At 39.5% G+C, this 26,678-nt stretch overlaps 1 protein-coding gene across 2 annotated transcripts in view; it reads left to right on the forward strand.

Annotated features, from left to right (window-relative positions):
• LOC122801837 (kelch-like protein 9) overlaps positions 1 to 26,678 on the forward strand; it is a 254,786-nt gene that overhangs the window by 129,190 nt on the left and 98,918 nt on the right. For both annotated transcript variants that reach the window (XM_044071483.1, XM_044071484.1), the window contains exon 3: positions 4,462 to 4,568. In XM_044071483.1, coding sequence (XP_043927418.1) covers positions 4,462 to 4,568 — 107 coding nt within the window. The remainder of the gene's footprint in view (positions 1 to 4,461; positions 4,569 to 26,678) is intronic.

The following is a 26,678-nucleotide window of genomic DNA, read 5'->3' on the forward strand; positions in this document are numbered from 1 at the left end:
AAACTGAGCAGAGTGATTCTCACTCCGTACGAGTGGTCTCTCAATCCATCAGTTGTGAAGCAGATCTTCCGCAAATGGGGTTGGCCTTGCTGCAATCTTTTTGCTTCTCCCTTAAACACAAAATGCAGCGAGTACTTCGCAATACTTCCCCCCGAAGGGGAGAATCCCAGAGACGCTCTAGTCCATGCTTGGCCGCCCGGTCTACTTTATGCTTATCCCCCCTTCCGCTCATGACGAAGTTCATACAGAAAGCCCGTGGATTGGGGAGCAGAGTTATCCTCATAGCCCCATTCTGGCCTCGCCAGATCTGGTTCCCTTACCTGCGGTCTCACAGTGTATCTCTGCCATGGATACTGGATCCCATTCCAGACCTGATTTCACATCCGGTGGGATACCAACCCCCAAACCTGGTGAACCTCAAGCTTGCGGCTTGGTTGCTCCAGTTCCACTGATGGCTAGGACTCCCGGTATCTCATCTCCTGTTAAGGCCATTCTAGTCGCAGCACATAAGCCGGCTACTAGAAAAATTTACTACAGCAAATGGAAATGTTTCTCTGTCTGGGCTAAAGATAGAGGCCTGGATCCATTTACAGTTCCTATTCCTACTATTCTAGACTTCCTGTCGCTGATCTTTAGACAAGGAGCAAGTGCTTCTACAGTTAAAGTGCAATTGGCAGCTATCTCCCATTTCTATGTGGGAGACGGACTAGGATCGTTGGCTTCTACAAGATTATGTAAAACCTTCTTGCGGGGCGTTTCCCTCTTGAAGCCTCTTGAAGTGGTGGTGCCCCCATGGGATTTGACCTTGGTCTTACAAGCCTTGACAGGCCCACCCTTTGAACCCGCGGCTTCGATTCCGTTAAAATTCTTGTCTTGGAAAACAGCCTTTTTGGTGGCCATTACTTCAGCCAAAAGGGTTTCAGAACTTCAAGCTTTATGTATGAAGCATCCTTATCTCATTTTTCACAAGGATAGAGTAATCCGTCGTTCTTACCTAAGGTGGCTTCGGAGTCAAATGTCAATCAATCAATAAACTTATCCGTGTTCTTCCCAAATTTTCAGAATAGAGGAGAATACAAATTGCAAAAATTGGATGTGCACAGACAACTACATTTTTACCTGCACAGGACTAAAGATTTTCGCAAGTCGGACCAGTTGTTCGTGTCATTTGCTAAATTGGCCATGGGTAAGGCCATCTCCAAAGTGACTGTAGCAAATTGGATTTGTCAATGCATAGTTCACGGGTACTTATCTGCAGGCAAACCGGTTCCTATCTGAATTCGCACACATTCTACGAGGGCTGTGGCCACCTCAGCAGCCTTCTGGTCCAGGATCCCCTTGGATGACATATGCTCAGCAGCTACCTGGTCCTCTTCTCATACATTTATTTCTCATTATAAGTTGGATATGGTATCGAGAGGTAGGGCTTCCTTTGGCTCCGCGGTGCTTCGGAATATCCTTCCATAAGGCCGTGCAGGGTTTTCCCTAGGTAGCTGGGGACTCTGTCCCACAGGTTGCAGAGCAAATGAAGTAACTACTTCAGATAAAGACGTTATGTACTCACCATAACGTTTCATCTGAGTAGGTACTTCATTTGTCTGCAAAAGACCCCTCCCCTGCCATCCCCCGAACCTTTTCGGGACTCCTGATCACCAAAGAAATCTTTGTTCTGCTGTTAGGACAGTGATCTGGTGTTGCTTCCTCTATCGAGGGTAGGAGTTATCTAAGAGGCAAAAAACTCGATCTGAGGTAATGTAGCACATAGCAGGGGATTGTGGGTAGGGGGAGGAGCTAGGAGCTCGGATCTTGTAGCTTGGAATGCTGCCGGCTCGGATCCGAGATCGGCTGCGATACCCACAGGTTGCAGACAAATGAAGTACCTACTCAGATGGAATGTTATGGTGAGTACATAACTTCTTTTTTTTGTTTAAGAAACAGTTCTTTGTGTATTTCCACTTTCTTAAGTCTGCTTTCTAAGTAATTTAGAGAAACCTCTATTCCTTTTATCCTTGTCTGGTGGTGTTGTAGCATTTCCTTGAGGGTGTCAGCCTGTTTTTGACTGCTTGTTTAAGATTTTCTAGGTTCTCTTTAAAATCATCCATCTTCAAAGACCTGCAGAGTAGATGCCATCTGTTATAGTTCCTTCTTTAAGGCAGCAAGCATCCTGATGAGAATTCTTTGAGTTGCTCATTTTAACAAGTGAATATATCTCCAAGTTTTTTGACAGGAAATTATTTGTAAAACTTCACCAAAGTTTCTAATTATGTAAATTGGTCCTTTATCTATAAGATTTTATACTTTGAAGTAAAAAGAATATTTTTTCCTGTCTTATTTAACTTGTTATATGGAGCTGTTAAATACTGTTGATTTCAGTTAGCCATTCAGACTCCACCCCAGTATTTTAATTTTCTGATGCCTTCACATATTATATTTAAGATCTGCCGAGACTTGGCATTACAGTGTATTCTGTTGGGAATTTTTCATGTCTGCCAACTCATTACACTCTAAAAACATATGCTCCTAGGTACCTCTTTCTTGCTCATCACACCTCCAATTTGCCATCTAAGTGAGGAAAACTTCTTTGGAGTTTGCTCTGTGTATAAAAGTACCTATGGAAACACTTCCAGGAAAACAAGTAGCTTTTTGAGGAGGATAGGGAGTCAGAAATGTTTGGCTAATTCAGGAACCTCTGAGGCAGATTTAAATAAAATAGGTTGGACTAGGACTAGGTTGTTATTTAGGAAATATTTCTCTTAAATAGTGAAATAGACAAGGTGGGTCAGCGATGTGTGTTTGTGACATTTATGCATCTCTGTGCATAACTGATGAAAACAAAATGGTTGCCACATGTGTGCACCCAGAATAGTGGATTTTCAAGAGTGATTGTCTGTATTGAAAAAGCACTTGATTGGAGTAAGCCACTGAGAAATAAAACGGTATACTTTTCTGATGGATGAACTACTTTATTTTGTGTATGGCATGGTCACTAGACTTCATTAAGGTCATTACAAACATGTTGGTTTTTCAGTATCCGAGTTGCTAATTAGTTTTTTGTGGCCTCTTGATTTTTTTTTTTTTCAATATAACTGAATTATCCTGACCTGCTAGGTTTGTACACCTTACTGTAGTAAAAGAATTGTGCTCCCTTAATGAATTTGGGGAGCACAGTGAAGAAAGATATATTCTGTTAATCTACACATTAGAAATTTTTTTTACATGAGTAGTCATTAAGCACTTATTTTTAAACGGATTTGTTAGTTCACCTGGTAAGCAAAATGGTCTGTCCCAGACTTTCCTCAGGCTCATCCTGGGCCAGAAGGTCAAGAGTAAATGCAGTGTATATTGACTGTTTAAAGTAGCCATTCTGCCAGCATGTTTAGTTGAGGTGGAAGGGAATTGAACTGGAGTACCTACAGAAAACCAGTACCAAAACAGTAACTAAAAATCTGGATATTGTAAATGCATGACAATGAGCTTAACCACTTTGTTGCCACAAAATCATTGAATGTTTAGCATCAGATTAAGTTACTGTAACCTGTGGTGCTGTGAGCTAAGGGAAATTCCTTCTAGCAAGGTACCAGAAAATAATACTTGCACATGGTTGAGCAGTGTAAGAATAAACTGCCAGAAATTGTAGGTGCCAAAAGTGGGCACTTTGTAGGTAAGATAGTTGGACCATTGTACTGTTTTTATGCTGTTTGTTCATACTTGTGTTTTAAGCAATATGATTAGAATATTTTCATGTTAGTTTTTTATGTAGAAATTTTATTAATCTTTTAGTTCTTTATCTTTGTGCTTTTTGTCCCCATGCCTGCCAGCCATCAAGTGTTCCCTTCATGAGACTTATCTAGTTCCATCCCCATGTTAGGGAATACCCAATACAGCATGGAATGTGCTCTTCAGAGGAGGCTGTCATCCATAAAGTTATGAGGATGCATTATGCCCCTGTTCACACTTGGTTTGTCTGTTTCACTGACATGGCAGCAGCATATACCTAATCTCCTTGCCTATATAAGTCTGGCATTTATATGTATTGGCCCAACCCTGCCCCCTGGTGATGATGTACACATCTGCATCACTGCAAGGATCATCAGTGCCCCTGTATCTATGCATGCGTGCTTCCTTGAAGAAAAAGGCTGCAGTCATCACCTTGGGTAGCCCACTACACCTCATTATCCATATCAACACCTGCGTTTTGTGCTTCAGGCCTTGACACTGCACCCTAGAGCCAGAGGTATAATCTTGTAGTTTTTTCTAAACACATTATTTCCTTGACTTCCCAGAACAGCTGCTGGCATAGGTTTGTATTTATTCCTTTAAGGATAAAAAAAATGAAAAATCTGAATATCTGAACTTTAAAGTTCTTTTCAGCAAGCTGTTTTCTTTGCTAAGCTGCATTTAAATCTATTTAAGTTTCTTATTGCTCTTCCTAACATGCTTTTTTTCTTAACTGATTCAAAGGTGGACAGAACTCTTGGTTCAATCATAATCATGAAGATGAAGCTACAGCCACAGTGAGACGCTATGACCCCCGCTTTGACAGATGGATTCGACTTACTAATATGCAGGTAAATTGATGAATGATGTAATCAGTGTCACAGAGTTGTCTTTTGTCCCAGAGAGTTAATTGTCCAAGGCCTGCAGTTTATTGTATTCTTGAATAAGTGTTTGCATTCATTTCACATGCTAGCAAGGCAATGCTGAAGGTCTTACAGGCTAGACAAAAACAATGCATGGACTGGGAATTCACAAATCTACAGCTGGTTTTATAAGAGGCAGAAACACCAGAGATAAAATTGTCAATATTCTCTGAACATGGAGAAAGCAATGGAGTTTCAGAAAAGTACTTACTTCTGCTTTGTTGACTAGTATAGTGCCTTTGACTGTATGGACAATAACAAACTGTGGCAAGTTCCTAGTGAACTCTGGATAATGTGTAACCTTATTCACTTCCTGATGGATACATATTCGCAATAAGAAATGACAGTTAGAGCTGAATATGGAAAAAGTGACTGGTTCAAAATTGGAAAAAGAGTATGAGAAAGCTGTGTATAGTCACCTGCTTATTCAAATTATTTGTTAATTTATCTTATGAAATACTTGGTTAGACAAATCAGAAGGTGGAATCAAAATTCCCGGTAGAAATGTTAACCTGAAATATGAAGACGACACCACCCTAATAGCTAAAAGTGAGGAAGAGTTCAAGAGCATGTTGATGAAGGTGAAATGTAGAATGTGCAAAAGCTGTCTTGTTGCTAAACATTTAAAAAGAAACACTAAAGTTATGCTGTTTGGCCACTTTCACTCGGAAGCAGTGACACATTTTTATTTTCCTTGGCTCAAAGATGTCTACATATGGCGTTTGCAGTGGGTGTATAACATTTTGATGAATGACTATTCACAAAATAGCCATTTGTCAAACACCTATTTAGTGAAGCTTATCTTCAGCGAATGATGGATTTTAACTAAGGCACACAAGCAGTTGGCCAACCGAGTGACTGGAAAAAAAAAAAACCTGCCAAGTTGGGGGCTACACCCCCACCCCCCCAACTAAATATACCAACTCCGAGATCACACTGCAGTGGGGAAAAAGGCAAATTCCAGATGGTGGCCAACCACTGGTTTGCCCTAATCAAAATTCGATCTTTGCTGAAAAGCGGCTTCAATAAATAGGTGTTCGATGCATGGCTATTCACTGAATAACCATTCGATGAAATAATATAGACCCATTTGCAGCCATGAAATTTAAGACACTTTATTTTTGGAAGTAAAGCTGTGGCAAATCTGGATAAGATTTTGAATAGCAAAGGTGTTACACTGTCAACAAAGGTCTGTTCCCAGTAGGGACTTGTGTCTATGAGAGTTAAACTATGTGAGTAAGACTGTGCCAGAAAAGTGATGCTTTTAAACTATGGTTTGTTAAAACAAAGTTTGAAAACTCCATGGTCTGCAAAAAGTTTAAATACGTCTGACCTGAAGGAGATAAATCTAGACTGTTCATTGGGAGACCTAAAATTAAAATTAAAACTTGAGAACTTTGGCCACATAATGCAGAGAAAACCCTGATGCTGGGGTAGTTTGAAGGCAAAAGAAGGATAGGATGATGTAATGAGTATTAAATGCAAGAAATTAAAGAAGCAGTTCTTGACAGATAGACCTAATGTAGCAAAGACCTTGAGGTCGCAAAGAGTTGGATTTGACTAAACAATGACAGCATCAACAAAAGTATGTTTTACTGCAGCAAACTTCATACTCTTTAATTTCTGCACGTTTTGGAAAAAAATGTTTGTCAGTCTTTAACTGACGCTTTACTTTTCATAGAACAGAACTGAATTTTTAGCAACTTGAGCTAATAAAGTTGAAACAGTACTTGGCTTGATGGCACTTTTTGCTCAGAATGTATCAATCTGCGTTAAATGTAGAATTAGAAAAAAATAAGAGTATCATGTGGTGGTCACTTTGTTGTACGTTTCTTACATGATGCACTGCAAACAGCTGTCAGTCTTTGAGAATTTGTGTCCCCTCCTGATTTTTGTTTTCCATTTGACTAGTTGTACAGAGCCTGCTTCAGCAGAATTGTTGTAATCAAATCTATTTATATCTTCCTTTATCATTTTTATTTTAATTTGCTTTTGTCTATTGGGTTTGTCTGACTGGATTTAGTAAAAAAAAAAAAACATTTTTCTCCCTGGGCCTCCACTGAAAAGTTCTAGCAACATTTGTAAACAGATATTCAGTAGTGTACTTAAACAGATATTAAGTAATTTACCTTAACAATTGCATATACATTTGCTAATTAGATGACATTGCAGTAGAAAAGATACTTATGCATTTAGCAAATAATGAATATTGAGCATTTGAAGACATTTTTCATTTCCAAAGTTTCCTGGAATTCATTAATTCCAATGGCCTGGACCAGCTCGTTCTTGCTCCTGCTAGAGGTAGAAACATCCTTGACTTGGTCATTACTAACATGTGCGACCATTGCTCTACACCAGTAGTCAACTCCTCCCTGGTTAGATCCGACCACAAACTAATCACCTTGGAAATCCATACCCCCCCCCCACCCGCAAAGGTAACCACCATGAAAAAATTCTCCAAAGCTAACCTTGGGGTCCTAAAAACAGAGGTGGCTAACTTCACAGCACCCATGCAAATTGTGAATAGTTGCATGACTGCCGAATCATACACCAGTGCAATGTATGAACACATACACAAATGCATGGATCTCGCCATACCCAATAGAACCAAGATGCTCTCCTCCAAAAAAGGAAGCCAATCTGGTGTTCCCCTGCCATAACAAACTCTACACCAGAAGGAGGGAACTGATGCAGAATAAGGTGAAGTCCCAAGACTGGAAAAACTCCCTTATCAGCCTCAACAAAACGTTGAGTTCCCTCATCAAATCCTGTAAAGCTAGCTATGAAAACAGAATTGCAGCAGATAGTAAAGACAACCACAAGGCCTTCTATGTTGTATGTAAAGAATCAACATGGCAATACCCAGATTTGCTCTGAGCTACTGGACAGTAGTACCTCCTATACCGAGCCAACAGATATTGCCAATATACTGGCTGACAGATTCAGTGCCAACTTTACCGCTCTCTCCCTCACCAAAGGACCAATCACAATATCAGTAGATTGCCAAGCACCCAGTATTACTGCTGCACAGGTTAAAACAGCACTGTCCAAGGCCAAGAATACAGCTTCTATGGGACCTGACAATATCCCTGGCTATGTTCTGCATGAACTACAGAGTGAATTGCCACCTCACCTGTATGCCCTGTTCAATCACAGCCCCACCTCAGGCTTTGTCCCTACTGAATGGCACACTGCTACAGTCATCCCTCTCCATAAAGGAGGAGTACTATAGACCCTGGGAACTATCACCCCATTAGCCTGACGAGTCTGATATGCAAAGCTGTGGAATGCATCATCATGGACCTAATAAACAAGGCTATAGGGAATCTCCAAACTCTGGGTTCCACACAGTTTGGTTTTGTGAAGGGTAGATCATGCCTGCTAAACCTTGGTCGACTTCTTTGAGTCAGTCACCAGAGCTGTGGATGACGGCAAGGTTGTTCATGCAGCCTACCTTGATCTGGCCAAGGCCTTTGATACCATTCCCCATTCAGGAATCATAGAAAAAATCGCTAAGATAGGCATCAATCCCTATATCACTAGGTGGGTTGCAAATTGGCTCACAGGTAGAACCCACAGTGTGAAAGTAGCTGACTGCAAGTCAGACTGCTGACCAGTCACGAGTAGAGTCCTACAGACTTCAGTCCTGGGTCCTCTCCTGTTTGGTATGTACTTCTCTGACGTCCAGGCCAACACAAAGGGACTCTGGCTGACAAAGTTCACAGATGATTGCAAGTTGGGAGCTATTAACTCCCTAAGTGATGTTGACATCCTACAGAAAGGCCCCACTGAGACCAACGACTAGTGTCAGAACCATGGCCTTAAGCTCAATGCCCAAAAATATGTCGTCATCCCCTTTGAGAAAAACCTAGTTCCCATGAATTACCACATCGATTGTAGTCCACTGAACACAGAAGGCATAAGAGATATGAGAACACAGGTTGACAGCAACCTCTCTTTTGACGACCATATTGCCACTGTGGTCAGAAAGTCCTTCTGTGTGGCACATCTCATTACTAAGGGTTTTGCATCCGGGAAGAAAGAGGTCATTGTCTCCCTCTACTCTCCCCTCATTAGACCAGTCATTGAGTACAATGCCCCATTTGGCATGTACCTCACTAGAAACCTGCAACAACCGGAGAGGCCGCAAAAGTATCTCACAAAGATGATTCTAGGCCTTAGACACTTGTCCTATATGGACAGACTCAAAAAACTCCAACTGTTCTCTGTCTCATATCGCCTACTTAGAGGCGATCTCTGCTTGACTTACAAAGCCATGTCTGACCCAGCTCTGTTAGAAATGCTACATCTAAAGAAATCCCAATCCCTACGCACCACACGCTCCAGAGACCTCAACCTCATTACCACAATCAACAGAACAAGCTGGAGGGACAGGTTCATAACCCACAGACTGCCCATGCTAGGAATAGACTTCCCATACATGTCAAACAGAGCACCTCACTGGCCCTCTTCAAGAGAAATCTTGATGAGTGGATGGGAAATAGAAAATTCACCTCGGGGATCACTCCAGTGGCTCTACATGACAGAGGCATTGGGAACTAAGGTCGAGTGGCACGATGCCAGGGTAATCCTATGGGCTAGGCTTGTAAAGGCTCCAGGGCCATTAGCCTAGTACACACCTATGAACCTATATATTAGAGGGTTTGTCAAATAGATAATCTTTTGATTAGTGAGTAGTGAACTTCAGAGAAATGGAAGTGAGGGAAGGAACTCGGAAGAGAAAATGTTAATGTTGCATTTAAGGGGTGCAGAGGCAATTATACATGGCTGCTGTAAGGTTTATATTTGATGTACAGAGGGGGTGGTGAGCAGCTGTAATAAAATTATGCATATGTGGCTCAGTGGCTGACAGATGCTAGTAAAATTATTTGGGTATTGGTGAAGATTGGTTGTCTGGCACAGGATTCTGAATGAAAAGAAATGGTTTGATGATAAGGCATGATGAAAATTGCAGTGGCATTTATTCTGAACATGTACATAAGCAGATCCTTTAATGGGTGAAGTTTTAGTTGTGTTTTAAATAAGTTTGGATTTTGAATAAATGTCAGTGATACTGGGATGCGATTACCCAGTTTAGCTGCACTGTTTGAATATAGAGTCACTACAGTGTTAAGATGATTTTCTCTAGAGCGTAAAATTCTAATGGGCGAGTAGTGTTTTATTCTCTGGCTTATAGAGCAGTCTGTGCATTGTAGTTTGTAGTTCTATTACAGTAGTTTGCAGGTATGGCTTCTAAACATTGGGCAGCCTGTATTCAAGGGTGGCTTTTATTAATAAAATTACACAGTGGCATTCAACTAGAGCTGGATCAGGCATAGCCTTATCTCACAAGCAAAGGTCACCAGTGAGTAATCCTGTACAAAATAGAATGTAATAATTCTTGAAGCCATTCTGAACACTGTAGCTCAGAGTTTTCCAAGTTTGCTAGCAAACAAACAACAAAGTCTGAGCTTTTTTCATGCCATGTATTCAAGCCACAGCCTGAAATACAAGCTGTGGTTAATATTTTAGGACAGCTGTTAATTTGATGTTGATTTGTGAAAGCAGCTTCTGTTCACATGTGACTTCTTTTTCAAGGGAAGCTTCTAATCAAATATGTATGGTATGTTGTTTAATGTACCGTATAATAACTTTTTTATTTGTGCAGTATCTTAGCTTTTAAGATGTATGTACTAGTAATGGTTGCTGTGTACTCCACTATAAACTACTCTTCGTAGATGACTTGTCCTGCTAGCTTTGCTTCAGTACTGAAAAAGCTATTCAGGGAGTGTAATGTAGTCAGTGTTTGTTTATTTATTTATTTTTTTATTTATTTGACGTTTGTTTAGCAGAATAGTCTGGGCACAGGCCCATTTTCAGTGGAGGCTTGCGAGGAAAAGCCCCAATAGATACAAATAACAAAATATATAGGTTGTAAACTTGCTCAGTAGTAGCATAAACAAAAGAACACTAATTATACATAATAGATATACAAGTTATAAAAAAGCATGTGTAAAGGAGCATAAGTAATTCATATTAATAGTAGAAACTAAACAATTGTTGTGTGTTATACATTTATAGTCAAGAATTTAGGTAAATGTGACTGTGTCACTATTTGTAGTATACAAAACATTGTATGTGGTGTAGGTGAGGAATTTGAGTGTAATGAAGTAATTAGGGTGAAAGTGAAAAAGGTTGGACAGACTATCTAGAGAGAAAAAGTAAGGTGATTCTTGTGATGAGTTTAAAGGTGACATAAGTTAGACATATATCAAGTAGACAGAAAACATCTGCAGAGCAAGCTAGGCAAGTTAAGTATGAGATAACCAATACAGCTGGATGTCAGCCAGGAGTTAGACAGAAGGGAATGATAGTCAGCCAGGAGTTGGACAAGACCCGAGCCAAGAATTAGATAGATGGGACTTTAGAAGTTTTTTGAACTGTGAGGGACTTACTGTGGTTAGGATGTGCTGTGGGGTTAAGTTTCAAGTCATGGAGATTCGATTAGAGTAAAGAGCATCTCCATTGTGATTTTTGGCTTTTGTGACTTGTAATGGGAGTTTGCCAGAAGATCTCAGGTGTCTTCTGTTAGATTGAGACCGAAGTAGATTGCGGAGTGCTGGATACTTAGGCTGGTAAATTATGCCATGGGCCATTGTAAGTTGGGTTAGACTTAGGCAATTCAAGCCAATTTAGTTGATGTAAGACAGTGCAGTGATGAGATGTATGTGGGGTGAGTTGGCTGCAAATCTGATAATCTTACTGTAAAAAGCGTCTGGTTTTGTTAGATCAGTTTTCTCCAGTTTGGTGAAGATAAGAGAGTCATAAAGAAGAGTAGAGAGTGGATGAGTCCTGGCAATAGATTGTCTTGTGGAGTCTGAGAGGAAAGGTTTAATTCTGTAAAGTGGACCTAGTTTAATATGGACTTTTTTAATGATAATAGACAAGTGTTTGTCAAATCTCATATTATTATCGATTGTAACCCCAGGTAACTTAAGTACAGGTTCTATCTTGGAATTAGAAGAATATAACTGAAAAGGGGAATGCAGATCTGAGGTTTTGTTACTTGAAAAAAATCATACGTTTAGTTTTGTTGTGATTGTTAATTTAGAGAGTCAGAGTGAAGATTCTACTGCTGTAAAGGAAAGTTGGGTTATTTCTTGGAGTTTAGAGAGTGAGGGGGCAGAACAAATGAGTATGGAATCATCTGCGTACTTTAAGATTGTAGCTAGGTGGGTGGCAGTGTGGAACTTGTTGCTAAAGATGTTAAATAGGAGTGGACCCAAGACAGAGCCTTGAGGAACACCTAGTGACACAGGTTATAGAAATGATAAATCACATTCCCATTTTACAGCTTGTCATCTGCCAGATAGGTAATTATGGAACCATGTGAGGGCTGTATGGCTTAAATTAAGGCATGAAAATTCATTAAGTAGCTTTTGGTCTGAGACAGTATTGAATGCTTTGGATATGTCTAGGAATGTGGAGGATACTAGATGACCATTATTTCTGTATTGGTTGATGGCATTAGTGAAGGTTAAAAGAACTGTAGCGGTACTGTGATGAGGTCGGAAGCCATGTTGGGAATTAGAAGGTTATTTGATAGCAAATAGTTCATTAACTGGGAATGGATGCATGTTTCTATGATTTTTGATAGTGGAGAGTTCTGTTCAAGTCCCTCTTTTATTAAGTGGTGTGATGTAAGCTATTTTCCAGATTTTGGGAACATACTGATCAATTATGGAGTGATTTATCAAAGTGAAGACTGGATAGGAGATAGCGCCAGCAACTATCTTGAGGTATTCAGAAGGTAAGTTATCAGCAACGAGAGAAGTAGGTCTAAGTTTAAGTAATTTCATTATGATGCTGGTTTGTACAGGTTTGAAGAAGAAAGCACTGGATGGGTCTTTTGTAGTTTTGGGAATGATTAGAGTTGTGTTGTTAGTTGTGGGTCAGAGTTAATATGGAGCTACTGAAATGTGTATTAAGTTGAGTGGCTATACTGTCTTGTGTTTGTAGTGGTAAGTGTTGGGGTTATGGATTAACTTGGAGAACCCTACAGTCACTGGGGGCCCCTTGGTTCGGGTAGGGGGCGCCAACCACAATGAATTATCTTTTTTGATATTTTTTTTTACGTATTTTAAATGCAGCAAATACTAGTACAGCAGCCTTGTTCACTAAGTAGTAACTCTTAGGTTGAAGAATGCTGAAGATTGACATAACTTCTCTTTTAAAAATTCAAAGATATCTCTGGTTGTAGTAACAGTGTTTTGTCACGTGGTAGGCTTCATAATTTCATTAAATGTTTTACCACTGACATACTGTCCTTGATTTAGTTAAATCCTGCTGGTGAGCATTCTCCTTACTAAAAATAATGTCTTGGCTTGCTTTAGGCACTTGCTATACCCATGGCTGTGTAGTGGTCCCACAAAAGCTGCTGCTGGTTGGGTGAAAATGAGGAGACAAAAACTGATCATTCATTCTTTGGTTACATTTTTATCTCAAACAGGCTTGTTTTGTAACTCTGTTAGAATAAAGTTAGTAATGAGTGAATTGTCATATGTGAGGTATAGTGTGATCTATCTCTGCTCTTACCTGGGATTTTAAGAAGAGCGGAAACTACCATTCTTTAGGGATAGTTTTCTCTTTCAAGGAGTTTTATAAATACTGGAGGGGGGTGGAGTTGAAGGCAGGAAGTGTTCCCAGATCTGGTTGATCTAGCCTCTCAAACATGGATCTTCATAGTTAATTGTGGGCTACTATTTTGTTTGCTTTGAATATCAAGCCTTTAGCTCAACTTATGTCTTCCTTCAAAGAAAAAAATAAGACAGAACTTCTTTTCCTTCTCATGGCAATTGATAGGCCAACAGTGGATCAAAAGCATTGGAAAAATAAAATACATCTTAAAGCATCTAAAATCATATGGTGTAACAGACAGTTACTACTATGTTGTCTTGGCCAGGAAAGGTATGCTGAAAAGATGCAAGGAAAAGTAAATCTAAACATCCACACTGAATTTCTTTCCTTAATTATAATTTTTAATCAAGCCATCATAGCATGAAAAGATTAAAACAAAAATAAAATGCTCTTCAGAGCATGTAAAAAAAGCCATGGCTTCTTCAAAAAGCCAAAGATTAAGGCAAAATGTGAGAAAAGGAAGAAAAAAGCAATGTGCATGGTTTAGGCAGTCTGTGGTGGGTACAAAATGAGGGAATTACTGGAAGATGTGTGTGGTGGGAGGAATGAGACAATAGACAGTGGAAGGCACCATGGAGCCTTTTACCTAGGGAATCATTTCACCTAATGCTAGCCCTGAACATAGAGTTGTTATAAAGTAGCATCATTATAACTAAATGCCAGTCACTGTGAAAGTTCCCACTGTGAAATTTGCTAGCATAGTGTGGTACATGTCTGCCGCAGTGGTACGGCGGTAGTGTTGTTACTTTACAGCAAGATGTTCTCCCGTTCGATTCTCGACTTGGCTTAGGAGTGCCTTCTGTGTGGAGTCTTCATGTCCTCCCCACGGTTGGGTTGCGTTTGAAAGACATGCGTGCGTAAATGGGTGTGCCTTCGTTGAAGGTTAGGCATCGAGCTGGCACCTCGGTGTTTCGTAAAAAATCTACTGCCAATCATTAGCGGACCGGAGTTCCGCTGTGGCGACCCCTTACCGGGAAAAAGCTGAAAGACAAACAACAGTGTAGTACATAAGCCTGTCGTAATTCAAGAACATTGTAGCAATTCACTCTCTGTGCACTATCCCTATAACTCAACAGCATGAACTAAAAGGTTCCTGAGGGTGGCAGTGACAGAATGATAATTAGACTGGAAGTGTCCAGGGAGCCCCTGGCTCAGCATTTGCTGCTGGCCCAAAAAACACTAGCACTGGCCCTGAAAGCATACAAAAATATTATCAGAAATTATTCTTTAATTTAAAATGCCTTAAGTATTACTTTAGCAATGCAAAAGCAAGTAAAAATACATGATTTGTTAGTTGGCAGTAGCATGCAACAGAATATACGAATCAAACTTTCAAGGGTGAGAATGTAATCTCAATAAGCTAATTAACTTATTCTTGACCCATGTAAAGATGGAAGGAAAGTGTGTGAATTATGCACTTGATACTAATGATTTATTCTGAGTACAATGAAAGTCAGAGAAGTAATGCTGTTATGGAGCCAGTAGAACTTGGATTTACAAATAAGGCTGAACATGTACTGGGATTTACTGATGTAAAAGTTGATTATAAGGAAAGAAAGTGAACATTACCTTTATTGACAAGTTAAAGGTATGCCCAGACTTCCTGGGGCAAAGCCAAATGGACACAATTCACTTAAACATTTAAGAAAAAAAGCACATACATGGTAAAAATTAAGCTCTAAAAAGTGCTTCTTAAACATAAAGCAGCATTTGAAGAACTTGATTTATTAAAAAAGAATAATAACTACTATCCATGTTCTATTAGATGTCAGACTTAGGTGTTTCAAGCTCAGAGTGGTTCCTTATGCTAATTCTGATGCATTATGTGGGTTACCTGCTCTTTTAATAAAAAAAAAAAAAACTTAGATGTACCTGACTGAGTGCTTATTTCTTCTTGTTTTGGTGGCCTTTCAATTCCTTTTACCTTGTTTCCCAATTCTCTATAAAACTTTTTTGGGTCATCAGTAAATTGCTTATTTTGTACTTTTCCTTTGTGTTTATCTGTGTATCTTCAAAGTTTTTTTGTTTGCCTGTGCTGCTATTTGTAGTTTATTATTTGCTATAGTGCATGATAAATCGTGATCCATTATAATAGTTCGCATTGGTTTTATCACATCTGTCTTTCTGAGTATTTTTGTTGATCTGTTCCCTCTTTCTGTATTCTTCTAATAGTGACATTTCTTGTCTTAATTGCTTTATAGGTTTCTCTGTTCGATACTTCCATGATGGTATTCGATTTCTCCCCTTCCTTTCCCTTAGTACCCTGTGTTCTTGTGAGAATTTTATCTGTTATTAATTTAGCTGTACAGTGTTATATTGCATGGATCGCTATGCACAGTACTAATTTCTGTGTTCATTTGTTCTATCATTCTTCTGACTTTTTGGGTTTTATTTGACCTTCTGCTGTGTATTTCTTTTATTGATCTTAATTTGTCTACATCTATTAAATCAAGCAAATCTTCTCTTAGCTCAGTTTCTTCTAAAATGAGGGAACATTTTTTGTTCTCCAGTTCCTGCGGGCATTCTATAGAAAGTTCTGTATCATCTTCCTGTGGCACATTTTCTTCAGTTTCATCCTGTGTCATCCGTTGCTCTGTCATATGGAAGCTCACTGGCCTACCACTCCTCAACATTGGGTTGCCACAGTTTCCTGTTCCTTCCCTTGCTGTCCAGCTTCAGGTGAGCATTTATACTGGCTTCCTGTGGAAGGCTCCAAAATGTCTTCATATGGCAACTGACCAGTTGCTTCCCATTCCACTGGTTTCTCCTTAAATTGGTTGTCCATTCCTCTATCCTGCTGTGGTGCTTTCTGAGTTAGATTTTCTACACCGAATCCTTCAATTTGTAGGTACTCCATAACCTCAGTTTCTATTTCTTTAACTTCTCCATTACTAATCTTCTTCTCTACTGTTCCTCTTTGTTTTCTTATTTTTTGTATTGTAAAGTTTTCCGTGTCTGGATTCCTTTGCTTGTATTTCTCTTCGAATATCTTTGGTGCTGCTTTTTTATTGATTACTTTTGCCTTCTCCTTTGCATAAATATTACACCATATTAAATCTCTTTTTCTTTCCTATGTCCATATTTCTTAAGCTGTCTCCTGATCTTTCTGTTTCTCCTTACTTTGGGGACTCATTCCATCATGCGGTAATGTAACGTGTGTTAGACTTCAACTTCTATTTTTTTATCTTCTACTTTACTAATCTTTTCTACATTTCCTTTTTGTGATATTATTTTTATTGTGAAATTCTCCATATCTGTTTGCCTTTGCTTATATTTCTGTTGGAATATCTTTGGGGCTGCCTTTTTGTGTTGATTAATTTGGCTTTTGACTTTGCATAAATATTGCACCATATCAAATCTCTCTTTCTTTGCCATGTCTGTATTTCTTTTTTATACTTTTCAAAAATCTCTAGGTTTTGTTGTTTTTTTTTTGTATTTCTTCAGATGCTGCTTTTTTTTACAAACAGCTCAAATTTCTTGGTGTGTATAATGTTTTTCACAAATCTGTTGCATCAATGAACAATTTTTATTTGAAGCTTCAGACAGTTTTTCTTGTGGAAGTATTTTTATTTCCTCTTAATTCCTCTCTTAATCTTTTTGTATATCTTGTGTCTGGAAATTCTGGTCTTTTTGCATAATAGTAGCAATACGTAATTTCTTTCTTATCCTCAATAGCCCACTTTGTCATCTTTATGGCTCTTCTTTGGCCTATCAGTTTTTGTAATTTTTTGTGGACTGCTACTTCCTTCTACAACAGGGGGGACATCCTCCCGCCCAGTCCTGGCCTGGCCCCATTGTAGGAATTTTTTCGTAATTTGAGGATTCTACACTGTCATTTTTTCCAGTCCTGGCACCAGTGCACCTACCAGGATTGAGTACTTTTTATTCTGGGTCTTGTGCACCCAGCTCCCTTTTTTAATTTTTGACCTACTTTTGTCTATGATATATGCTATATAAAGTACAGTCTGTATATCAGTGTTGTCTTGAGATTTTGTGAAAAACAGTGTCCACCTCGTGAAGGTACTAGCCAAGACTTGAGGATGAATTCGATTTCAGCAATACTTCATCCTCAAGTCTTGGTGATGTTCATTTTTAAAATCCTTGACTGGCACAGAAGCCCCAAAAATAATTCACTCAGATTCAGATTAGGAAAGCCATTCTTCTGAACTATGCTGTTTAATGCCCTACCCATTGCGTTAAGATAAAGCTGAATGTTTTGAATTGTTGTAAGGTATATATGTACAAACAGCAGACAAGAGTTTTCTGTTCTGCTACTTGCAATCATGTTCAAGTGATCCTCTCACCTGCCGAGGGTTTCTCAAGAGAGTGAAATTTAGAGACCACCCTACATGAGAAGTGTGTTTCCAAAACCAGTGCTACATAGATATAAGACTAAATTTAATTGGTACTTTACCAAATCCCACACAGGCACCAGCTCCCTCCCCTGGAAACAGGTAATCTTCCACATCCTAAAAAGAAGTTTAATCCTTTTTAATCTGTTTTGATAATGCCTGCTGCCTTATTGACATTGTAGGTAACACCTACCCTTTGCCTTGTGAGTTGAGTCCACACAGTAGCTTTACAGAACTTGTTTGAGGGGATCACAGATGCCCAACATTGGTGGTGGTCATCCTCCAGGCATAGTTCCAGGAGTGGGTTTTGCTGTCCGTGTTCCAGCATGTTCTTTAGTTGAAAACATCTTTGGGGCAGTGTGTCCACTTGAAATAATTTATATTGGATCATTTTAAGTGCTGTTAACTACTAACATTATTAATATGCATTAGGCTGTTTTTTCATTGATGTATTACTCTGACTACTTTGCAGAAATTTAACATCTGTGCTTGTGGAGTTGCAAAGTAAAGCATTACATTCAGTCAGTCATGTCAGCACCAGACTAGAACAGTTTGGATTTCAGGAGTTTTCTGATAGGAAAATGCAGAATATTTGACGGTGTTGCTTGTAAACAAATGTTTTTTTATCAATGTAGTCCTTGGATCACACTACTGCTTAATGCTGCCACTGATAGCATCACAAGGATAAAAACATGTATTCTTGCTGAAATGCAGTACAGAGTATTTATTAATTTTAAACATGTTATAATTTGTGACCATAGTCATATTATGACTGGAATGCATTACAGAGCATTTATTAATTTTAAATGTCTCTCTTTTTTAATTTTTTATTTATTTTTTTTACCATAGTCAGTTTTGGCGTTACTAAGACTGCAGTATAAGGCCATCTTTCCAGCGTGGTGTCTACAGGCCCAAATTTAAATTGGTCTTGTAACGCAATTTACCAAATGTTGGTGGAGCCTTTGACAGATGAGAAAAATTAAGAGAATAAGGATCTGAAAGAAGACCCATGTTGTATACCACAGGAAGTTGTCACATATGAAAAACATTATTCCTTAATATGAATAGTCTGAGCCTGTCCATCTAATTAGTTTCAAATGCATTACATCATAAAGGGGTTGATGTGAAGTATTTCATGACCTTTCAGAATGCCTGTGTGTGGTAATGAAGTGGTTTGCCTGAGTTGGTTTATTGAATTGCTCTGACATGATCCATTTTAAGTGAATCTTTGTTAAGAGAGGTATGGAATGTTTGTACTTGGTATTATTGCAACCAGATTCCAAACCGGGCCATGTTTGCAGCTTCTTGGTTGTGCACTTCACAGCAACTCCAAAAATATATGAAGAACTGTGAAGGGGGGGGGGCTACTGACACAGACAGACAGAAACAAGAGGAGAGAAAAAAAAATAAAACTTCCTGATACAGTGCATGACTTACTTTTCACAGAGCCGGGACAGCCGTATCGTCTAATTTGGCATGGTATGCCATTACTTCCTGAAAGCCGTTACTGACCCAGAAGGGAAAGTCACACCGGGGAGAGTGTAATGAAAAGGGGAGGTGATCTTTCATGATTTTAACTATGACATGGGGCTGAGGACATTATTTGTCTCCCCGTAGGAAGGGTTTACACATTTCAACACTGCTGTGCACAATAGCAAAAAAAGAAGTAGGGGCTACGAGAACAACGGAGACTGAGCTAAGCGGGAGAATGAGGACTGTAGAAAGGCTTCACCCTGATGAAGCTGTCTGTAGCATTGTCACTTACAAAGGAAGGTTGTTTCCTGAATTTGTTAAAAGAAGGCCAGCATTTATATTGAAGTATTAAAAAAAATAAAAATACAAGAGGAAATGCACATGTATGTCATATACCTTCCAACTTCATGAGAACTGACACAAAGGAAACATTTATAACCATTGTACCATTTACAATCCCGCTGTGGTCGGAAAAGTGAATTGTTTCAGTTTGTTTACAATCACGATACAGTCGGACCCCAATCTCACAGACAGGTACTTAGTTAACGTACCAACACCTGTACAAACACAGTGACTCCTTTCTCCATAAAATGAAGAAAGATGACACGTGAAATCTGGTTGCGATAATACGCAAGTACCAGAATTTCTAAGAGGAAACTTGCTTACAGTTAAGAATGACCTTCTCAAAAATTTGCCCATAGTGGATGTTAAGCTAATAAACCTGTGTTTACAGGCCAAGATTTTTCACCTTCCTTACAGACTAGAATTGTAATGGCCTGCTTTCTACTTTGGGAACAGAGTCAGCAGTCAGAGTTTTCTTGGACATGCACTGAAATAGAACAAGAAGGTCCTGTAAGATTGTTGATAAAGAAGTCCAGAATGCTGTTCAACTGTGCTAGTATTTACTATAATATTCAAGAATACTGCTGATACCACTTCTTTGGATAGACTGTGACGGGTAGTGAATGACTGTTTGTGGACAAATAAATGGTGATTTAAACAAAATATTATAACTGAACAGTTCAGACAATATTTTATTAATAATTTCAGTGTGGACGTTTACCTTGTAAAATTAGCACCGTGCATTTAAAGCAGTAAAAATAAAAAGTATTAGTGTTGCTAGGTTTTAAACTTAAAAACCTTTATATTGTACTTGTTGATGCCTTACTTCCTTAAGGAGGTGGTTGTCACGTTATATCTGCTATAGCTCAGGTTTTAGGAAACTGTTTATATATATATATATATATATATATATTCATTGTTCTTCAGAGATGACATTTTCTTTCCTAGCATCCCCAGACTTTTGTACCACAGTAGAGGTTTAAGGTTTAGACTTGGTGTATGACTTGGGAACAGGAAATATTCACTGATGAGAAAATGCAGTATATCATAAAGTCACTGATGAGAAAATGCAGTACATCATAAAATCACTGATGAGAAAATGCAGTACATCATAAAATCACTGATGAGAAAATGCAGTACATCATAAAATCACTGATGAGAAAATGCAGTATATCATAAAATCACTGATGAGAAAATGCAGTATATCATAAAATCACTGATGAGAAAATGCAGTACATCATAAAGTCACTGATGAGAAAATGCAGTACATCATAAAATCACTGATGAGAAAATGCAGTACATCATAAAATCACTGATGAGAAAATGCAGTACATCATAAAATCACTGATGAGAAAATGCAGTACATCATAAAATCACTGATGAGAAAATGCAGTACATCATAAAATCACTGATGAGAAAATGCAGTACATCATAAAATCACTGATGAGAAAATGCAGTATATCATAAAATCACTGATGAGAAAATGCAGTATATCATAAAATTCTGCCTGCACAGACTATGAAATTCTATTCAGAATCTTCACACTTTCGTGGTTCCACCTAGCCTTGACATTTCAGTCATGAGAGGCATCCCTTGATCATCTAAAAGACTACATCCAATAATGATGAAACTGTCTTTCCTTGAAACAATAAGACTAAACTCTAGTTTCACTGAAGGCTTTGTAGTCCGCACAGACCATCTTGGTTAAACAGTCAAGATGAAACTGAAATGGTAGCTGCTTTGTAGCCTGTACGAAGAGACTTGTTGACTGTTATAGCGTCTCTGATGATTGTCCTAATTACAATTCTTGATGTTGATTTTCCCTCTAAAGATAGCCTCCTTGATTTCTAATCCGTCCTGTAAGCCTAATGCTGTGTCTGCCCTTCTCAGAGTGAAGGTGAGATACTTTGGATCCCAGCAACTAACGTTTGCAATAAGTTGACAGGACACATTGTATTCAGAAGACTGAGCCGGGTTTTTGTTTCTTTTCCTTCAGGTAAACTGCAGCAGACTGTGGGAAGACATATTTTAAATGGTTACCCAACTGTATTGCCTTTAGTTAAGAAGCTGGTGGCAAGCCCTTGTCAAACCAGGTAAGGGCTCACTCTTTAATGGGTATTGCTACTGAAGCAGCCTTTTGTTTTACATATGTTTCTGTAGATGGTAGCTGCAGACTTGCAGCATGGCTTTCATTCCACATCCTGACTAAAGGTCATACATTGGATATCTAATCCATGTTGTGATGGAAGTGGGACTGCTGTGGTTCAGAGCACATGAGCAGATGCTTACACTTTATAAATGTTTTATAAGTTGTTATTTTACCAGACGGTAAAGACTGATACCAGACTATAGCTCAACCTGCAGATACAGAAAATAGGAACAAAGGCCCTTAAAAATAGGGACATCCAACCAAAAATCTGGACATCTAATCAGCATATAACATAATGTATGCTGCCTCGTAGAATATAACAAATATGTATTTGAAGTCATTAAAAAGGGAGCTGTAGAATATAGTATCCATATGTATGAAAGCTAATAAGCTAGCTACAGAAAGTTTTATGTCATTTTCTAGAGAATTTGCCCTGAATGTAGATGTCATGAAATTTAGCCATGTCCACAAGATCCTTATCTGATTAACTGACCATTCAGACAACATTGTGGACTGGACATTGTCAAGGATGCTTAAGAAGCTAACTGGAATCCTGTGTTGACACATTACAAAACTGATAAATGTATCCAAATACTTTTCCATATAGTAGCTAATGGAAAGCTAGTCATTGAGATGCCATTTTGATATGAGGACTTGTGGAAAGAGGTTGGTGGTTACAGTGCAGTTTCTTTCATGTCCAGGTTGAGGAGAGAGACTGCTAGAAATATTGGTTAGAGAACAAATAGCATGTCCTTTGCAAGTGCACAGGAGTAATAGAACAGAATTAAGATCACTTCCTGAAGAGTAATTCTTGTCGAGCAGAACTGAACCGGTGTTAAGTCCTGTAGAAGTGGCTTGTAATGCCTGGAAGATGTGATTTGCTTATTGTTTAAGAAGGCATTTGATTTAGTGCCACACCACTTAACAGCTTGCAAAATAAGGTTGCAGAAAGCATAGAAATGGTTGAATGGCCAAAAAAATGGATTATGTATAGGGAATACAATAGTAAAGGTTTGATGGTTTATCAGTAAGATTTGTGATTATGGGTACCCTGTAAAGTTTTGAGGTCTATATTACGTGATCGAACAGTCAAATGTTTGAACATGTAATAATCGACCCCTAAATATCGAAATGCCGTAATGTTGAACGGCAAAACCCCCCCACCCAAAAAAAAACATTAAAATGCTCTAAGAAGGGGGCAAGCCCCCCTGCACCCCCCACCCCCTGCTACTTAAATATACCAACTCCGCGATCGCACTACAGTACAAACAATGGAAAACTTCCATGCCCGCACTGTGCAGAGATCTCCATTGAACAGTTCAACATTCTGACGGTTCGATATTTAGGGGTCAGTTATTACGTGTTTGAACATTTGACTGTTCGATCACATAATATAGACCTAAAGTTTTGTACTAGGAATTTTGTTGCTTGAAATCTCATCACAGCTACTACTAATGTAGGGCAGTGATGGAAGATCGGAGAGTAGTTTGCTATGATACTTGGACAGGCTGAGAGATCGAGTTAAAAAGTAAGGGTCATTGCTTAGTACTGCTAAGATCTTAGATTATCCAGTGCATTCACTTCAAGGATGGGATTGGCTGCTGTCAGGCACATGTACAGTAAACTCTTCCATATGGCTTGAACTCATCTCCTCTCATCCACAGTGCTCTGCTTCCCATTCATCCTAGATCTTCTGTACTGAGATGTAATAGATGTGATTGATCACAGCTTGAATAACTGAATGCTACCTATACATTGGTGATTTTCCTCACCTTTGTATCATGAATTATAATTTGAGTGATGGCTTGTCTTTCTAGGTGTGTTTAGCTCATTGGTTGTCACATTAATTATTTCAGCAGTTCTTTTTATATAAAAAAACAAAACATTCCTTTAGATATTTTAGCTTAAAGGATGAGTTTTATTCTTCAGTAGCTGTGCTTAGTGTAAGTTGTTGCATTCTACTTTAATGATTTTCTGTTGAAAATTTGTCATCATAGACTAGGCTTCAGGATTTATCAGGTGCACCTCTCTAACCTTAAAATCTCACCCCAGGACATTCATACCTCTGTATGCTATGCCTGGGATCTTAACACCTTAAAAAGAGTTTTGTGTTTATTTACTGTATTATTGCATTGCTTAGCCTGTTTTAACCAACCCCCCCCCCAAAAAAAATACTATCTTGTTTCCCGCCTTTTCTAACTAGTATAGTCCAGATCCCAGGCTTTGCTGGTTTCAGGACTTCAGTTTCTGTATTCAGAGCTATTCCAGACCTTGCTGTGGTAGAGGGAGGTCCTACTGCTTACTAGTGAGAATAGTGAGCATTGTACAGCCTATCTAACGCTAGAGGAGTGGTTTCAAGCTCTGAAAGTATAATTTTATTGGTCATTTGGGGATAATTTCTATCCCTTTCAACTTTCTGGCTTAAAAACTCGTGTTTGCACGTTTTGCGTATAGCGGGGATAAGGTTAAACTATTCCCGGTGCCAGAAAGTCTGCTCTTCAAATTTTTCCTCAGAACTGGCTGGTTTCTCAGTAGTAGCACTAAAATCTGAATCCCTGTGACTAGCACTTGGTCTATAACCTGCAGGAAAGCACTAGGAAGCCTTAAACTGATAAAAGCACTCAACTCTCTTGTACTCTACAAAAGAAACGCCAAACCAGGCATGTCCAAGGCTCAGCTTTTGGTGATTTCTCCAGTCCACCTGGTGAACCCGGGCATACTGGGGCAATGCAGCAATTGCCTCATGTACACAGACAAGCCTCTCCTCCTACCACCCAGCACTACAAATTGTGAGAGATGCACTTACATAGCCAAACTGGAAGCAAAGCTCTCTCCAGCCAAGATTGTGCTAGACAGTCAAGAGGAGAAGGTTAACACCTGCACTATACCTCAAGCAACACATAGCCCTTCAAAACCCACACCACTAACACCCACACTTAGAAATACTAAATCCACATATGCGGAGGCCCTTAACATTAACTTGCCCAAGCAACAAAGACCTCCGAAGCTGATGTGCAAACAAACACCAATCGCAACCAAAGTGGCACATAGCTCAACACACCAGTGTGCCACCCAACAACAGCCCCTAAAGCAAGACGACGTACCCAACACTTTAGTCATAGGTGACTCCATAGTCAGGCACACTGATGTCCCACTCATCAGACTGAACAAGGAGAAAATTATCGTCAGTTGCCTGTCTGGATCCACCACATAACGCATGCACTCAAGTCACTCCACAACAAGTACAAATATGACTCTGTCATTGTCCATGTTGGTGTGAATGACTTGAGACGTAGCTCCCTGGACTACATGAAAAGAGACATGGAAGAGCTCTCTGATCATGTGGCCCAGGCAAGTATGACCCTAGCCCTGAGTAGCATCCTGCCTTCGCCCAGAATGATACCACAGTATAAAGACAAAGTGATTGACTTCAACAATTGGCTAAGTTTCTGATGTCATTCAAAGCAGATCCAGTATCTGTCTGCCTGGGATGACATGATCGACAAACCACAATGCTTTGCCAGAGATGGTCTACACCCGTCGCCCCTGGGATTCAGGTTACTGGCTAAGGCTCTTGCCACCCCCCATAGTGCCTTTTTTAGGCAAGGCTCAAATGACAAAGCTACCACCATAATAGATAAAAGCATGCAAAATCTTAAGATAATGCTACTCAATGCTAGAAGTCTAAACCTCAAAATGCACTCTCTTGAGGCGCTCCTAAAAATGGAGAACATCGATATCTGTGCAGTAACTGAGACCTGGTTCAAGGCTCCAGAGAGCATCCCTGCAATACCAGGCTATAAGTCTTACCACACTTTTCGGCCAAAAAAACAGGACCGAAACACTAAAGGTGGTGGAGTGTCCATATTCACCAAGGACATTCACACCTCCAGGCTAGTTGCACAACACAATGCATCTGAAATATTACAGGTGCAACTAACACTAGGTAAGACTACAATCCAAATTGTAGCTTGCTACAGATCCCCCACCATGCCCCAAGTGTCCCACTACAGCTTTCTAAACATACTGGAAAATATTAAGATACAACCTAACACTGGGTGATTTCAACTACCCTGTCATTAATTGGGAAAATTACTCGGGTAACCAACACCTTTGCCCAACGGTTCTTGGAATTCATAAATTCCGACACCCTGGATCAACTAATCCATAGTCCCACCAGGGGCTCAAATATCCTTGAACTGGTCATTACCAACCTGGGAGATCGATGCTCCACACCAGCGGTTACCCCCTCATTGGTCAGGTCTGACCATAAGCTAATCACCCTTGACATCCACATCCCACCCCCACCCCTCCCTGTAGGGAAACCTCCATAAAAACTTCTCCAAAGCCAACTTCATGCTACTCAAGTCAGAAGTGACAAACTTCACGACACCCATGCAGACGGAAACTGAAAGTTCGACTACTGAATCCTACACTAAGGCACTGTACGAGCATATCCACTCGTGCCATTCCAAATAGAACCAAGACGCTCTCCTCCAAAAAAAGGAAGCCACTCTGGTGGTCCCCTGCCATAAACAAGTTGTACAAAGAAGGAAGACACTGTTACAGAAAAAAGGAAAATCCCAGGATACAAAAAACTCCCTTATCGGCCTCAGTAAGAAGCTGAGATCCCTCATAAAATCTTCCAAAGCTAGTTATGAAAAAAAAAAATTGCCAAAGGTTCTAAGGACAACCACAAGGCATTCTATAGTTATGTCAAGAGTCTAAATGGCAATACTCAGATCTGCTCTGAGCTACAACAGAATGGCACTAAATATACTGATCCCAAGGATATTGCCAGTATCCTAGCAGATCGATTCATTGCCAATTTCACCCCCTCTCTCACCCCCTAAAGGTCCCATCTCAGTACCGAAAGATTGCCAAATGCCTGTAATAATGGCCACACAGGTAAAAAATGCACTCTCCAAAGCTAAGAATACAGCATCCATGGACCAGACAACATGCCGGGCTGTGTACTACATGAACTACAAAATGAACTGGCATCTCACCTAAGTGTCATGCTTA

The sequence above is a fragment of the Protopterus annectens genome, chromosome 5.part0 (genome assembly GCF_019279795.1).
Source record: "Protopterus annectens isolate FY-2018-M chromosome 5.part0, PAN1.0, whole genome shotgun sequence".
Lineage (NCBI taxonomy): Eukaryota > Metazoa > Chordata > Ceratodontiformes > Protopteridae > Protopterus > Protopterus annectens.